At 37.7% G+C, this 18265-nt stretch overlaps 1 protein-coding gene and 2 pseudogenes across 1 annotated transcript; 1 reads left to right on the top strand and 2 right to left on the bottom strand.

The window, feature by feature from the left end:
* The window catches only part of LOC102470084 (cytoskeleton-associated protein 2-like), a 7021-nt pseudogene extending 1360 nt beyond the window's left edge, over positions 1 to 5661 (bottom strand).
* Positions 5662 to 7191: 1530 nt separating this feature from the next.
* LOC114004432 (putative olfactory receptor 5AK3) lies at positions 7192 to 8121 on the bottom strand. Its single transcript, XM_027776735.1, has one exon. The coding sequence runs from the start codon at positions 8119 to 8121 to the stop codon at positions 7192 to 7194; it is 930 nt and encodes a 309-aa protein (XP_027632536.1).
* A 2339-nt stretch (positions 8122 to 10460) lies between these two features.
* On the top strand, positions 10461 to 11388 carry LOC102469234 (KATNB1-like protein 1 pseudogene; annotated as a pseudogene).
* Positions 11389 to 18265: the final 6877 nt, after the last annotated feature.

The following is an 18265-nucleotide window of genomic DNA, read 5'->3' as shown; positions in this document are numbered from 1 at the left end:
GACACCTCAAGCAAAAAAAAACCGCCCAAAAAAAAAAAAAAAAAAAAAAAAAAAAGAATGTAGCAAATTTTTCAGCCTCAGGAATGCTGGACAACATGGTAAATTTTTCATTAGAAAGCATACCCCCTTCAATAAGCTGCAGACATTGGATCAGTGTTGTTATTTATTTATTTATTTATTTTTGAGAGAGATTTTTGCTATAGGGCATGTGCGTTTGCTGGAAAGACAGAGACATAAAGCGAGAAATCATCTCGCCCAAGGGGAATAGCCATGCCGCAATCCCTTGTCCTCCACACTCCTCTCAGAATCCTGGGCACACATGCACACACCCTGTATGAGTTTGGAGCCACTGAGCCTGGGACTCACACTGCAGTGGACTACATGGGGTCCAGCGACGTAACCACTACACCATCTGTTAGTCCTGAATGCTGTTAATTTTATTGGACAATTCAAACTGAGTTTTCTTTTCTTCCTCTTCTTTTTTTTTTTTTTTTGAGAGGTTTTTCACTATAGGGTGCGTGTGCTCGCAAGACAGAGAGAGACAGAGAGACAGAAAGCGAGAAATCACTCCCCAGAGGGAATGGCCACGCCACAATCCCTTCTCCTCCATTCTCCTATCGGGATCTTGGGCACGCACGCACACGCGCCCGGCGTGGGTTTTAAGCCACCGGGTCTGGGACGCGAACCGCAGTAGACTACGTGGGAGTCCAGCGACATAGCCATTACATTAACTGCTGGTTCCCTTCTTCCTCTTCTTTAACAATGCTCTTCCATAATAAAATACTCATTTCCTCCTTTTTTAAATTTTAAGTTACACATAGGAGACCATTTACACGTTTTTTTTCCTCTAGATTTCTGTCATTCTTCTAGTTTCCTTCAATCTTCTGTTGGCTTCTTTTTCATATCTGGATTGGTTTGGGTCTCATTTAGGATTCTTTTCCTGTTTATGGTTGTGTGACAAGCTTGGTTTGTCATATTTAGAGCTTTGTTATCATACTCACTCTGAAGCAAGTTAGGGTATACCTGAGTTGGAACGTTTTACTTTCTGCTCACTAACAAGGTATGACTGTGACTTAGTCTCTTTTGGTCCTTCATATTCTCTCCTAATCTTGATATCCTTTCTTTGATGTTTGAGTCCTACTAAAGGTCTGAAAAAGGTGAGAGAGAACTGTCTTTAGGGGTTTTTCTCCTGGTCTTGTAAGAGCTGCTCCTTTACACAGCTGCTGTGACTTTACTGGAAGCGTCTTGATTTGTTTCTCCAACAAGGTGCTTATTAACTCTGTCTTTCAGAACAGCACTACTCTGAACTTTTACCTATGGCTTGTTCAGGAGCCAAACTGCCTTTGATAGGATTAGAAGAGTTATTCTTTGGCTTAGTTATGACATAATTCAGAATCTGGCTTCCTCTCAGGTTTTGATAAGGTTTGTGGCAAGCTCTCTTTGTTCACCTCTTTTAAAAAGCTATCCACAGAATGGTTTTCAACTTGGGTACTGTGCACAGAGTCTACACATTTAGCATTTTCTTGATCTGTTACTTGCTGCTTTATAGTGTTCAGTTCCTGCATATTGAGTGACCTTCTGGGTTTTCTCTCTGTCTTTGTCTCTCTCCAGCCAGTGATCGTGTTCTCTGGAAAATTAAAAAAATAAAGAACAATTAAAATAATAGAAATAAAAATACAACGTAGCAACTGTTTACATAGCATTTACATTATATAAAGTATTACAAGTAGTGTAGAGATAATTTAAGGTATATGAAAGGAAATGCACAGGTTATATGCAAATACTATGCCATTTTATAGAAGTGACATGAGTATCTGAGGATTTTGGCTTCTGTGGTGTGGAAGGAAGTGAGATACTAGAACCAATCCCTCACAGATACTGAAAACCAGCTTCCTGTACCTGACTCCTCTTTTTATAATGCAAACTGGAACCATGTATCTTTCTACTTCCTTTGTTTCTCATCTGTTGGATGGATATTGATATTCAGGATAAATTTTCAAGTTATATATTAGGAGTCCCAGATATAATACAGAACATCAAATTAAATTTGAAACTCAGATAAACATCAGATAATATATTGTATAAACATGATCTAAATATTGCATGGAAAATTTTTAAAAAGAGTTACTTATTTAATTTTATTTATTATTATTCTTTTTAATTTGCTATCGGGCATGTGCGCTCACAGAGAGCTAGAGAGAGAGAGAAAGCGAGAAGCAAGCCACCAGGTCTGAGACTTGAACCATGGTCACCCATGTGGGAGTCCAGTGCCTTAACCATTATGTCACCTGCTGGTCTCTGCATGAGATATTTTTATATTATTAGGTTGTCAGAAAAGTCATGACGTATTTTTCTATGTTTTTCTATGCAAAATGTGTCACGACCTTTCCAACAACTCAATAAAACTACTCACTGCTATCGGAAACTCAAACTTAACTAGGCATTCCACATTTTATTTGTTAAGTCTAAACGTGTTGCTTAAGGAGGTCTTTTTCAGGTTGGGTTTCTGAATGAATGACTATAGAAAGCAGAGACCTATACTAGCAACATGTTTCTCTAATCATTTAACGTGTTTGAGAACTTCTATTGTTACAAGTCACTGAGACTTAGAAGATTTTTCTTTTTCAAACAGTCTTATCTTAAACAACTGTTATTGCAGTCATATAATGCATTATATTATAATGCATTCTCCTCTTGGGATCCTGGGCATGCACATGGCCTGGAGTGAGCCAGGTCTAGACCATAGTTGACTATGTGGGAGTCCAGCAACATAACCATTACACCATTTGCTGATCCCCACAAGGAAGATTTTTAAAAAGTGTGCAGAAATGAAGATGTAACCACAGTACAAGTGTCAACCTAGAAAATGGATTGACGAGTGCTTAGAGATTTATGAGACCCAAGAAATCCAAATCCTGATTGAGCAATAGGGAAAGCTTAGAATCAACTGGATTCACACTGCAAAATTCCCAAAAGACTCAAGAATTGGCATTAATGTAAAATTTGGCTCCCCTAAGCACTAGATTATGGGACCAGCCCTCCAAATCTTCTTTAATATAATACTAAGAAACTAAATTTTTCCTGTATAAAAAATATTACTTTTTAGTTTCCTTTATATCTTTCTTCTATGAGCCAGGTTGAGTATTTTTTTTTTTTAGAGGTTTTTGCTATAGGGCACGTGCGCTCGCCAGACAGACAGAGAGAGACACAGAGACAGAAAGTGAGAAATCACCCCCCAGGGTGAATGGCCATGCCGCAATCCCTTCTCCTCCATTCTCCTCTTGGGATCTTGGGCACCCACGCACACACGCCCGGCGTGAGTTTAAGCCACCGGGTCCGGGACTCGAACCATGGTCAGCTATGTGGGAGTCCAGCAACATAGCCATTACACCAACTGCTGGCCCCTGTTGAGTATTTTTATTTTTTTTTTATATGTGTAAGAGCCAATAATGTTTCTTTTTTTGTGAATTATCTGTTTATATTTCTTTCAATAAATCTATTTATTTTTATATTTATATTTTAAGTCAAGAACCCTTTCCTATAGGAGTTGTAAATATTTATCTCTCAAATTAATTATTTTACTTTTTTATTGTATATATATTTATATATATATATTAGGGCCAGGTGTATGGAACTTATTATGTTTAATATTGGTAACCTTCAAAATGCTTATAGTACAATGATATTTATGGTTGATATACTAAGTTAGACTTGCTGTCTCCATATTTTTTCAGATAAAATGTGTAGGCCCTGTGAAGTCATCCTGCTCCTGTTACTGTAAAATGAGGTCAATCAGTACTATACGAGAACCCTGTGATGGCCTTTTGATCAGTGTAAAACTTTGAGGGACAATGATGCAATTTCCAACCCAATTAATGATTTTTTTGGCCTTAAGGTGTGTGCACTTGCTGGAGAGAGAGAGGGTGAGGGGAAGTGATAAATCACTCTCCAGGGGGGATGGCCACACTATAATCCCTTCTCTTCCATTCTCCTTGTGGGAATTTGGGCATACATGTACATGTGCCTAGCATGATTTTCAACCAACTGAGTCTGCAACTCAAACTATGGTTGACCATGTTGGAACCCAGCAGCTTAACCACTACGTCTCCTCTTAATTTTTTCTTTAAAAATAATTCAGAGGGACCAGCAATTAGCGTAATGGCTTTGTCACTGAACTCCCATGTAGTTGACAGAGGTTCGAGTCCTGGACTCGGTGGCTTAAACTCACTCCGGGCGCATGCATGCCCAAGATCCTGAGAGGAGAATGGAGGAAAAGGGATTGTGGTGTGGCCATGCCCCGGGAGGGGGGGTGGTGATTTCTTGCTTTCTTCCTCTCTGTTTCTCTTTGTCTCTCTGGAGAGGACAAGCGCCCTGTAGCAAAAACCTCTCAAAAAAAAAAAAATCCAGAAATATTTTCTTTGAAAATAAGACCTCCATAGGCACATTTAGGGTAGCTTGGATTGTGACATTTGAACAGTAGTCCTCAGTTTTAGTCAATATGAACTCTTTCACTTTATATCCTTTGTTTTCATGTTTTGCTTAGATTAATATGTGCAATTTCCAGATGAGCTGCAGGTGTAATGTTGTCACCCTGTGGGTCTGGAAGGTGGAACTGGCAGCCCAGTGTGATTGGAAGTCACTGTGTAGAGCCAAAGGAGATAACCCTTGAGCCTTAGAATCGCAGGCCTTTCACCTTGGTAGACTTTAGATTTGTCTGAAGCCTATGGCCTCTTTCTTATTTCCTATTTGCCTGCATAACTTTTCACACAATATCATAGTCCTTTAGGAAAGGATAAGAGGAGAGTGGATAGTGGATAGATAATTACTATGGTTTTGAATGTATCCACACAAAGTTCATGTTTTGGAATTTGGTGTTATTCTGAAAGCTTAAAGAGGAAACATAACCCAATTAAGTTGTCTAATGTGGGGCCTTTGAGAAGTGATTAGACATCAGGATGGGAATCCATATGACTAAATACTGGTGGATTTTTAAGGAAAAGGAATGAGACTTACAGACACAAAAGACTATGGACACACATCCTGGTCTGCTCTGTTTTGCCATGGGGTCCACCAGGAAGAAGATCTTCACCAGGGGTGACTTCTAGACCATGGGCCTTCAACCTATGAGCTGAATAAGACCTCCACTCTCTTATATTATCCAGATGGAGGTATTTTCTGTTTTTACAAAGAGAGCCAGCTAGAACCACAACCAGCTGTATTTTACAACAGCTAGAGAATGCACATTTTGTGAGATAAATAAACTCTGTCTTTCAGCTCATATAGAAATTTTCTTCTCCAAGTTATTCTTGTTTAAACTGCTTTAGTTATGATGCCATTCTTCTACCCGAGTTTCAGATAGCATTTAAAAAAATGTTGCCTTTGTTAATTATCAACTTAAAGTATATATTGAAGATTTGATCTTTTATCATAACATTATAGACATAGTTGCTGGACCCAATGTTTTTACAAAGTATGGGACACCATGGAACAGTTTGCTGTACAGGAAGGTAGCTTAGCATTTAATGGACACATTCAAGTTTCTTTTTTTTTCCCCTGTGCATTGTTTGCTCACTCATCTGACGCCTATTTTAATGAGAACATACCAAGTTTATGACAATTAGTAGATGCTGGAGACATAATAATAGGCAAAATACCAATCATCCTTGTCATTTTTTTTTTGAGAGAGAGATTATTGCTATAGGGCGTGGGTGCTCACTGGAGAGATAGAGAGACAGAAAGCAAGAAATACCATCCAGGAGGGATGGCCATGTCACAATTCCTTCTCCTCCCTTCTCCTCTATTCTCTCCTCTTGAGATTTAGGCATGCATGCATATGTGCCCAGCATGACTTTAAGCCACCGGGTCTGGGACTTGAACCCTGGTTGACTATATGGGAGCCCAGCAACATACCCATTATGCCATCTGCTGGTCCCTCTATCATGTTTGTCTTTACAGAGATTCAAGTTGAGAGTTTCTCATAAATATCTCGGGCATGATGAATCATATCTTGATCTGAGTGCCAGCAGAAAAACAATTTATTCAGGGGGACCAGCAATTAGCATAATGGTTATGTCACTGGACTCCCATATAGTCGACCGTGGTTCAAGTCCCAGACACAGTGGCTTAAAACTCACACTGTGCGTATGTGCATGTGTGCCCTAGATCTCAAGAGGAGAATGGAGGAGAAAGAATTACAGTGTGGCCATCCCCCTTGATTTCTTGCTTTCTGTCTCTCTGTCTGTCTGGCAAGTGTACACACCCTATAGCAAAAAACAAACAAAACCCCCCAAAAAACTCTAAAAAATCCTCAATTTATTCAGGGTATAAACTACAGTGGAGTTGCAGGTTATAAAAATATCCTCAAGGTCTTTCTTTCAGTGCATCCAATTTGTCAATTGAAGATATCTGTTAAGCATTTGTCTTCTGGACTCAAAATGCTCTTGGACTCTCTTCAAATTTCCATTGACTTTCTGTAGTTTGAAGACATGAACAAAAATGGTTTTTGTGTCTTCTTTAAGTAAATGATCAGTGGTCAATCTATTTCCAGATTTTCTCTATTAGAGACATAGATAATAAATGTTTGCAGAAATTCCTTTTCTATAGGCAAGAAAAGAGATAGATGTGGAATAAAGAGGGCAACTAATGACAAAAATAAGTGTTTTCAAGTGCAGTAGAATATAAACAATAGGAGAAAATTGGGCAGGAAGGATAGCCTGAGCCATGATGCTTTTTTGAAGCAATTAGTTTATTTTGCATTCAGATTTGTAAAATAATTTCAATGGGCTCTTTTTTTTTTTTTTTTTTTTTTAAAATCCTATTTTTAAAATTTTAGGGAGTTTTAACAAATTAGAAAAATAGTAACCTTCAATTTTATTTGGGGTTTTTCTTGTCTTTAAAAATAAATTTGAGAAAATACTTTAGAAAGTTTATGGATGCTGTTTCATATGTTGACTAATTCCAATAAAAGCATCTTTATAGGTAGTAGGAGATACATTTCTCAGACTATACTCCAGGGAAAATGAGTATCGGGAGAATTCCTTACTACGTATCTCACATTCTAAGATCTTATTTGTTAAAAGATGTAGCACTGACTTTACTGGTGGACATCTTCCTAATTTTAGGAAGATTGTGGTAAACAAAAATAACTACTGAATACTTCGATGGGATCAATTTTAACAATTTGTATAAAACCTAGAAGAACTTTTTCCCTATCCCTTTTAGAGCTTCTTTTACCTCCTTATTCCTCAAGCTGTAGATCAGAGGGTTCAACATGGGAATCACAATGCCATAAAACGTGGAGGCCACTTTCATATTCTTCTGGGAAGTAGAAGAATGAGGTTCTAAGTACATGTAAGAAAGGGTTCCATAGAATATGGTGACAGCAGTCAGGTGGGAAGCACATGTAGAGAATGCTTTTTTCTTCCCTGCAATGGAAGACATCTTCAGGATGGCAGCAATGATGTATGTGTAGGAGAAGACAACAACCAACATGGTAAATGTCAAGTTAAATCCCACAAAAACTGAAATTAGCATAATGTTGAGGTCAATGTTGGAGCATGAAAGGGCAAGAATTGGAGGACCATCACAAAAAAAGTGGTTGATGTTGTTGGACTTGCAGAAGGACAGTGAGAATGTAAAACCTACGTGTACAGAGGCATTTATTGTGCCTATGATATATGATCCAGCTACCAATTGGATGCAGACTGTTCGGGACATGATTATAGGATAGCGGAGTGGCTTACAGATGGCTACGTAACGGTCTACAGCCATAGTAGCCAGGAGGTAACAGTCACTGGTTGCAAATGTTGCATAAACCAATAATTGTATCATACAGCCCCTGAATGATATCGAGTGATTCTCTACTGTGAAGTTTTGTAACATTTCGGGAGTGATAGCTGATGTATAGCAGATATCAACAAAAGCCAAATGTTGTAGGAAAAAGTACATGGGAGTTTGAAATCTGGAATCTGTATTGATGAGAAGGATCATCCCAGTATTACCCACCACGGAGGTTGTATAGATAACAAGAAATACAATGAAGAGTACATATTTAAACTTCTGTTGAGCATCGAATCCCAGGAGAAAGAATTCATTCACTTCAGTAGCATTTTCTTGTATCATGGCTACCAGAAGTCTTGAGAATACAAAGAGAAGAACCAAGAAAAGGAGGAAAATCATTATGACTTCTTCAGTTGAAAAGACTCTAACATTTTATTTTACTTTATTAACTTGGTTTTCATGGTAAGCCAATGGAGTTTACCATTAAAAAAACTTTTTTTAATGCTTTTGAAACTTCCCCATATACTGCAGAGTAGCCTGTGGAGTGAGTTAAGATGGCAGAATCTCATGTGGCTAACTGCAGGGTTCAATGGTTTGAGTAGTGTGCTTTGTACATGTGTATGCATGCCCAAAAATCCTGAAAGAAAGGAGACATGAAAGAAAAAGGATTGTAGCATGACCATTCCACCTTCGGGGGGGTTCTTTTTTGCCCCCTCCCATCTGTCTCTCTCCAGTGAGTGCATGCAGTCTCTGGCCAAATATATTCTGAAAAAAAAATAGGCTTCTAACAGGTGTGATTCCAAGAATCTTTTCACTATAGTAAGCAAAATTTCTCATTTCCCTTATTGTATAAAGCATTATTTAAAAATAAATATGTCCCTTTTCTGGACATACTTTACAGTTTTTCTCAGCCACTTTTTATTTTAATCCTGTTCAAACTCTTAAAGTTTATAGCATTATTTAGAGAATTTTTCTGAGTTATAATCTTGGCCCACACATGTTTGAAGGCTTCAGTGCATGTCTGTATTATTGTATGTAACATGTGACCCTCATCTATGTGATGCTCCTCACAAGCCAGATAATACTCATATAAATATATGTGTATAACTTGCACTTACATTGATTTTATTTTATTGTGGCCTCAATTATAACAAACACACAAACATATTTCTAAGAGCTAGGCTTGTATTTCCCATTTCCCTTGTTATTTTTAATTTGTCTAGTTGCACAAAATGTCATCACATAATAATGTGATTAACACATATTATTAGCTTATTTTAAATCATAAATCTCTTTTTTTCTCCTTAGTCTGAGTAAGGCTACCTCTGTAGCCAGTTAGGTTTATTACTGACGCACATTCCATCAGGATTTTTCATATACTTTAAGCTCTTAAACCCTCTGATTCTAGTGCTTTTTTCTAAAGAACATACCGAATGGCTAAGTTTTCTCTTCATAGAGACTCCTGGTTTGACAGAAATTTACTCTCTAATTTTCAAGGTTTATCTTTTCTTTCGTACACCAACTAGGATATACTTATATACTAGGATATACTTATATATATACTTATATATGTGTGGCCATATATAAGTTTCTGCCAATGGAAGTGGGCAAAAGTAACGTGTGCCATTTCTGGCTCTGAACTAACTTCCCGATACATGGATGCCTGCAAACTGAAATAATTTGACTTTCTACTCTCTTTCCTCCTCTACTGTTGGCTGGATATTGCCATTGAGGGAAACTTTGCAGGTTGGACATAATGATAGCTGTCAGAAAAAAATCCAGAATATCAAGTTAAAATTTAAATTGCCGATAAGTAAAAGAGATATTTTGCGGTGTAAATATGACCTAAATATTGCATGGGGGAATACTCGTAATAAACTGTAACTCACTGTTTAACTTAAATACGAATTTCACTGGGTGCCTTGTATTTGAGGTTGCTAAGTCTAACTGTCATACATATATTGCTTTCCTCCCCCTCCCCTTTATTTTGGAGAGTTTTGCTATAAGGCACATGTACTTGCCAGAAAGACAGAGAGAGAAAGAGAGAGACAGAAAGCGAGAAATCACCCCCCAGGGGTGATGGCCATGCCACAATCCCTTCTCCTCCATTCTCCTCTCGGGATCTTGGGCATACATGCACACACGCCCGGCGTGAGTTTAAGCCACCAGCTCTGGGACTTGAACTGTGGTTGGCTACATGGAAGTCCAGCGACATAGCCATTATGCTAACTGCTGGTCCCAAGAATGAAGATTTTTTGAGTCTTCTAAGAAACAACTTACACTAAAATATACTCATGTTACCTCACTTAAGAACTTAAGAGCTTCCTTTGCATCATTATGAGCAGACAATAATTCTTACCTAGTAAATGAAGAATTAAGAAAAGGAAAAAGGTCACTTAGAGGAAGCAGAAACTGTAAAGGGAGAGGAGACATCTTTGAAAAAACCTCCCTTCCAAACAAATTCTATAAAGGGTGTTTAAGAAGTTTATGGAGCCTTCAAGGCATCCACAGGAAAGCTATCTCACTGGGTCTAGGGCTGCCGTGTTTGAATGGTCCCCAGTAGGGCCTGGCCCAGAGTGGAGGAAGGAGGAATGCTCTAGGCTGCCTGGAGAGGTTTGTCAGCACCAGTGCTGGGCTGAAGTGCAAGAGCGCTGAGATACCGTGAGGCGCAGGTGTTTGAGATGAAGGCCATTGAAAGCCTCAATGTTAAAAAGTGGAACTTTTACAGTAGCGTTGAGGATTACCCTACTGGTCTTCCTAGAAAAAGGATCTCTAATTTCACTAATAAGAGCATAAAGGAGCTTAAGAAATCTCCAAAACAGTTGGCAGCTTAAGGAAATAGAACGGTTGGACAAGGTGTGAAAAGCCCAGAAAACCTATATAAGGTGACCTATCACAGAAAGTTCATCATCCCTTTCCAAATCTGTTACACACACACACACACACACAAAATCCCCTATACGTGGGGACTGTGACATGGCAAATAAAAATAAAATGAGCTGGCTTGTCCAGGCCACCTGCCTGAGAAATTGCTCTGTGATAGTCAAACATACTTAGTTAACTCCAGTGATTCTGGTTCTTCACAGAAAGAAAGCTCATCTTCAAGATATAGTGGGATTATTCTTTTTTCCCCCTGAGGTTTGTCATTACCATGACGCAATGGTTCAAGTTTTGTTCATCAGAAATTTGAGATGGAATGTAGCTTTTAACTTTTCTGGAGAAAGGGAAGTAGAAGTGAACTTGTAGCTTATTTGGTGAGCATAGATGATCTCAGAGTTGTGGGAGATTGTCTTCTTGTGCTGACCAATAGTTTATAGGAAGACAAAATATATATCATCTGGCTGCTGGATGGACTTGTTGCCTCTAGTAAAGTCACTACTGAAAAGCAAATTTGAAGAAGATGTAATAGTCTAAATTGGCTTCCATCTGTGATTAAAAGGTGGTGGTCAGAACAGTCATTGAAAACAGAAATGATAAATGATGGAAATATTCAGACTTTAAAAAACTATTAAGTGGACTGTGGGAACAGGAAATCCATCTTACTTTGGTTCCAGACATACTGGAAATATCAGTAAGGATGTAGAGGCATATTTATTACAGTTGCCTTGAGAGATTTTTAGTCTTCTAAAGAGCTATTTGCTTATTCAAAACATCCCTGGATTCTATGATTTCCAAAAGGAGATCTCATCTGAGAACTGTCAACTGTGGAAGAAATCAAAACTATTTAATTATTTTAAAAAGCCACACAATGAAACCACTAATGAAACCCTAACACTCTACCTCACACTGAAGTGGAAAAATATCTGAAAGAAGCAGATTCATTTCCACGAGGTCAAAGTGCACTATGAAGATTGTTTGCCTTTGCTGCATTTGGGATTTATATGGTTATTTGGTAACATTGTTGAAGAACTACTGGGTCTTTATGCAATCCTGCATAAGAATATAATTTATACTATGTGAAAAAATAAGACAGGACTTATTACTAGGAACCACAAAGACCAATCATTACTAACTTTTTTTTTTAAGATTGTGTTTTATAAAAAAGACTTCAAAGTTTTCATTTTCAAAGTTTTTCATTTTCTTATGTTGAAAAAGACTGAACATTTAAAACATCATAGCAAATAATCAATATTAAAATTTATTTTTCCACACTGAAAAAAATAGTAGCAGAAAAATGAAATTAAAGTGTGAATTTATTTTGGTACCTCAACTGTTTTTTTTTTTTTAATTTCTTTTTTGGAGAAGTTTTTGCTAAAGGGTGCATGTGCTCGCCAGAGAGACAGAGAGACAGAAAGTGAGAAATCATCCCCCAGGGGGGATGGCCACGATGCAATCCCTTCTCCTACATTTCTCCTCTTGGGATCTTGGGCATGCACGCACACGTGCCTGGTGTGAATTTAAGCCACCAGGTCCAGGACTTGAATCGTGGTCTACTACATGGGAGTTCAGCGACATAGTCATTATGCTAACTGCTGGTCCCAAGTGCCCAAATTTTCATAATATGTATTTTCTATGAACTTTCTGAAGGCTGTGTGTGTGTGTGTGTGTAAATGAAATGAAATTTATACCATGCATTATAGGAGAATTTTTCTTTTTTGTGTGAGCTAAGTGAGAATGTATTTATTGGTAGATACTAAAGGAATTCAAAAATCTTGGTTGCTATTTGTAGTTTGAATTGTATTGTGACTAAAAGTTTGATTGTTTTATAACTATTTATAAATTTTCATATATTTATACATGGAAAATTTTGTGTAATGAAAGAAATGTCAACATTAAAAAATTGTATTAGAAAATGGATGAAAGAAATGACCAGGCATCTCACCGAAGGTGGCTATAAGGATGGTAAATGATCACTTGCAAAGATGTCAAATATCATTAGCCAGTAGGGAAATGTAAAACCCAATGAGTTATCAGTACATACAAATTGTAGTGGGAAAGATAATAGTGCCCATAGTAAATGCTGGCAAGGATGCAGAGCAAATGGGGGGAGTGTGAAATTGTATAGTTACTCTGGAAAATATTTGGCAGTTTTATCAAAAACTAAACATACACTTACCATACAGTCTTGTCCTTGGACTCTTGGGTAGAGTTTCCACAAAACTTATGTTCACATAGAAATGTGTAATCAATTTTTCACAGAAGCCTCAGTCGTAATAACACCAAAATGTAAGCAACCAATTCTTATGCAGGTGAATAATGAAACTAACTGTGGTACGTCTGTATTGTGGAGTATTACTCAGCAGTAAAGGAATAACAAACTATTGATACACGCAATAACTTAGATGGATCTCTAGGGCAAGATGCTAGTGGAAAATAAAAAACTAGCTCAACAAGTGTTATTCTATGTATAACATTATTGCTATTACATCCTCAAAATGACAAAATGGTAGTTATGGAGAAGTGATTGACAGGGTGACAGGTTGTAGGAAAAAGAAGGTGATGTGACTGTGGTAGCATGCTAGAGAGATGAATGGTTGGTATCTGAACTCCTGGATAGAATAAGTTTGCATCTTTGACTTTAACAGTGGTTGAACAAATTTACACAATAAAGTGACATGGAACGACACACATAATTGTACCAATATAAAAATCTTGGTTTTGTTGTTATAGTGTAATTTTATAAGTTGTAACCTTTAGGGGAAAACTTAGAAAAGGGTACATGAAGCCTTCACGCTGCCTTTGTTAGTTCCTGTGAATCTATAATTGTTTCAAAATGGAAAGTTAACACACACACACACAAAGAGCAAAACAAAAAACTTGCTTTGTAGTGATGTGAGGTTCAAATGAGCAAATTTATGTAAACTTCCCAGTATAAGGCCAGGCTTAGAATGCATACTCAACAAATGGCCATAAAAGCTACATAAATCATGGAATAGTGGCATGCAGTATTAATTGACTGATGGATTTATTTATTTATTTATTTATATGTCAATTCACTTCTTTTCTTGTAAACACTCAACCCAACTTAATTTCCTCATTTCACTTCCATTATCCCCAGGGATGAAATAATTTCTCTTGATCTTGGGGCAAAACATGCTGGAACTTTGGCTCGGAATCTTTTGCTCCACTACTTCACACACACACACTGCAGATATTTATGGCTGATGTTGACAAATGGGAATTTCATCTTACTTACATGGGAGTTGCCTCCAGATTCTCTTTCTGCAGCTGGCATAGATAGTTTGGTGCCCACCAATGTCTCTCATTGTAGGGCCTCATAATCAGGGCATTTATAGCTGAGGCCTAAGAGATTGATACTTGCTCCCTTGAGAATCTGAAATGGAAGTTGGAAAAACAACATTCATTAATTATTCTTTGCTGAAGAAGGTTAAGCTTTCCAGAGGAGACCATTTATTTTTGTTGCTGTCATTAGAGACTATTGTCTTCTCTTTTGGGAGTTGCCCAGTTATTGATATAGTTTCCCTCCTGCACTCCCTTCTTTCCTTCCTTTTTCTGCCTCCAATTATTTTTGTGTGAATAAAAAACCATTAATATGGTAAAAAGTTTGGAGTAGAAAGTATATAGAGTAAAAACCATATCCCCTTCTATCTTTTGATTTCCAATCTCTAATTTTCTTCCCTTGTGATTATCACAGTTAAAAGTTCTTGTTATTCTTCCATATATAAGCCTTACATGGAACTTGAAAACATCTTGATATTTATTATATTTGCTCCTTTCTCATACACATAATAGAGTATTATTACATTGTTCTGAAGCTTGTATGTCACTTAATATTTTGATTGATCTGTCTATCACAGTGTGGAAGGAGAAGTTATTGTATAATATTTTACTGAAGAGATGCATGACTTAATCTTTAATTGTATTCTCCCCCTCCCCATTGGTTGATACTAATGTTGTTTTCAGTATTTTACTAAATAGTGTTACCATGGATATTAGTGTGCATAAATGTGAATATATCTTCAGGACTGCAAGAAAATTAGAAGAGGAATTTCCAGGTATAGGCAATTTTTTTTCATGAAATTTTTGCTATAGGGCATGTGTGCTCATTGGAAAGACAGAGAGGGAAAAAGAGACAGAAAGTGAGAAATCACCACCTGGGGAGATGGCCACGCCACAATCCCTTCTCCTCCAGTCTCTTCTTGGGATTCTGGGCACTCACGCACATGCACTTGGCATGGGGTACAGGCAATTTAACCAAGAAGTAAAAAGATCTATACAGTAAAACTATAAAACATTGATGAAAGAAAGAGAAAAAAAACACAAATAAATAGATATCTTTTGTTCATGGATTGGAAAAAATTAATATTATTAAAATGTCCATACCACTCAAAGCAATCTACAGATTCCATGAATTGTAAATCAAAATTTCAATGCCACATTTAAGTCACTCTTCTAGTTATTTTGAACTAGGTACAGAACTTTTCACTCAACATGCATGTTACAAAGTCAAGATAAATTTTGGAGATGCTGGATATGTTTATTGCCTTGTTTTAATCATTACATACAATATTCATGTTCTGAAAAACCACGGTGGTAAGAACACTTAATATGAAATATGCCCTCTGAAGAAAATTTTAAACTATAATACAGTTTGCTGACTTTAAGTGCTATATTGTATGTAAATCTATATAACCATTTCATTTTGTCCCCAAATGTCCATTAATGGAAGAATAGATTGAGAAAAGTGTAACACATATACACTGTGGAATTCTACTCAGCCATAATGGAAAAAAAAATGAGATCCTAACATTTGATAGAAAGTGGACAAATATGGAGGCTCACTAAACCAAAACACCAAAATTTTGGGGGTGATGGGCACATTCAAACCATAGCACTATCCTAGTTTAAGATACTGTTGTCTACCTCTCAGATGGATGACTCCACTTACAGTCTTCTGACTTTCATTCTTGCTCTAATAATTTGTGGTTCAGTCAGCAGCAAGAATGATCTGTCTAATGCAGTATGTCTAATGTCACATCCCCACTTATCTTACAATAGCTTTCTTTTCTTTTTTTTTTTTGGAGAGATTTTCACTGTAGGGCGCGTGCACTTGCCAGACAGACAGAGAGAGACATAGAGACAGAAAGCGAGAAATCACCCCCCAGGGGGGATGGTCACGCCGCAATCCCTTCTCCTCCATTCTCCTCTCGGGATCTTGGGCACGCATGCACACGCGCCCGGCGTGAGTTTTAAGCCACCGGGTCCAGGACACGAACCGCGGTCGACTACGTGGGAGTCCAGCGACATAGCCATTACGCTAACTGCTGGTTCCCTACAATAGCTTTCTATCACACAGAGAATAAAATCTAGATTCCTCGACAAGACTCCCAAAACCCCTTATAACAAAGTATTGCCTTTGCCTCTGATTCAACACGTACCATATTTCTCAACGGTCCTTCCAGCCTGTTGTCTTGTTCTTGAAAAACACGAACAAGTCTAGCTAATGCAGTTTACATTTGAAATATTTTACACCATCTTTTCCCACAGTTGGGTTTGTCTTCACACTATCCTATCTCCATTGAAAGAAATATTTTGATTGAGGTAGTTGGTTTTTCAAAGTACACATGTAGTGCGTGATAATCAAATCAAAGGTATTACCATAGATATTGTTTTCAACAAAGCACCTTTCTATTCACTTTTAAAAAGAAAGAAATCTTGTCATTTTGGTACCATGAATAAAATTAGGGGACACTATGCTAAGTAAAACAAATTAAACACAATAAAGCAAATACCATGTTATCTAACTTATATGTGAAGTCTAAAAAACTCAAACTCCAACAGTGAATGTTAGAGGCTGAGGAGAAAGATATTGGGGAGTAGGGTGACATTAGTTGAAAAACAAGACATGAGGAATAAGTTTTTTTTGTTTGAGAAATTTTTGCTATACGTTGCATGCGCTTGCCAGACAGACAGAGACAGAGAGACAGAAAGCGAGAAATCACCCCCAGGGGGGATGGCCACGCTGCAATCCCTTCTCCTCCATTCTCCTCTCGGGATCTTGGGCATACACGCACACACACCTGGGTTCAGTACGTGAACCATGGTCGACTACGTGGGAGTCCAGTGACATAGCCATTAGGCTAACTGCTGGTCCCAGGAATATGTTTTAGTAATCTACTCCATAGCATGATGACTGCCATTAATAGTAAAAATTGTATATCTAAAAATTACTGAAAGAATATATTTTAAATGCATGTATCACATTGAAGAAAGGGTAAGTACTGCGACCAGCAGGTGACATGACAAGTAAGGAGCTGGACTCCCACACGATTGACTGCAGTTCAAGTCCCAGACCTGATGGCTTGAAAATCATGCTGGGCATTTGTGTGTGCATGCCCAAATCCCAGGAGAATGAAGGGTGATTTCTTATCTTCCCTCTCACTGTCTCTGGTGAGTGCACATGCTCTATGGCAAAAACCTAAAATAGAAAGAAAGGATAAGTACGTGAGGTAGTAGATATGATAAATAATCTGATTTAATCATTCTATAACGTGTGCGTTGTGAAAGCTGTCAGGATCAAAATGGAGTCATTTGTATCAATTTGTTTCAAAACCCTACTAAAAAAATGAATAATGAGCTGAGTAAGGCCATGAGAGAATGGTTCTTATTCATGTACGCCTTATTACTAGAACTCTGCCAGAACCATGACTTTGCATAAAGACTACTGTAGCCTTACACAAAAGTGCTTCTGCAAAGACATCTACCCAGTAGCTGCCAGTTAAACCTCGGACTGATGTCGTTCTTGCTACTGATACTTGTATTCAGGGATTATTATGTCAAACCAAGTTGTGTAATTCTTTTTTTGCCTTTAGATTTTTACCTTTGCCTTAATTGCTCTGGCTGACTTTTGGTCTCCATAGCCTACCTTTTCCAGATTTGCACACTCCTGAATATGTTTATAATTTCTAGGTCTTTCTCATGAGATAGAGGTTGACAACATGTATCATAACATTATATTTACCAGATGAATATAAGCAAGGGCATTTAAAACTGTCTGAGGAAAAATAAAATTAAAGTATGGCTTATTTCAGTGCAAAAAGAATGAAATCTGTGCATAGTTTTTTCATAACACATACTTTCCATGAACTCTTTGAAGAACCCCCACATGCACACATAATTATAATTTTCAATTTAAAAAAAGAAAATAAGTACCAAGAAAACAAAAGTCATTGTGAACAGCCAATGGTCAAGATATGGAGGGACAGTTGAAGGGAAGAGACATGGTAAGCAATGCTGATCAGCACTACCAAGTTTAGCACAGATTGTCCTAGTACAGTCAGCGATCAGTGGCTAGAAGTACAGCTAGAACAATGTCTACCTTCAGACCCTGAGCCTGAGATTCTCATATGAATAATTCCATAAACCTCAAAAATAAGCTTCCCATTGGAACTGTAGAAAAAGAAAGACATCACTCCAGCTGCCATCTTGCGTCCCCGCGTGTGTGCGCCTAATCTCAGCTGGTCTGCCTGAAACTCCTGAGTGCCTACCCTAGGCTCCCTCGTGGCCCCTTTTCTGCTCCGACAAG

This window comes from Tupaia chinensis, unplaced genomic scaffold (genome assembly GCF_000334495.1).
Source record: "Tupaia chinensis unplaced genomic scaffold, TupChi_1.0 Scaffold000709_1, whole genome shotgun sequence".
Lineage (NCBI taxonomy): Eukaryota > Metazoa > Chordata > Mammalia > Scandentia > Tupaiidae > Tupaia > Tupaia belangeri.
Note: the sequence above shows the minus strand (reverse complement) of the source record. Positions and strands in the feature narration are given on the sequence as shown.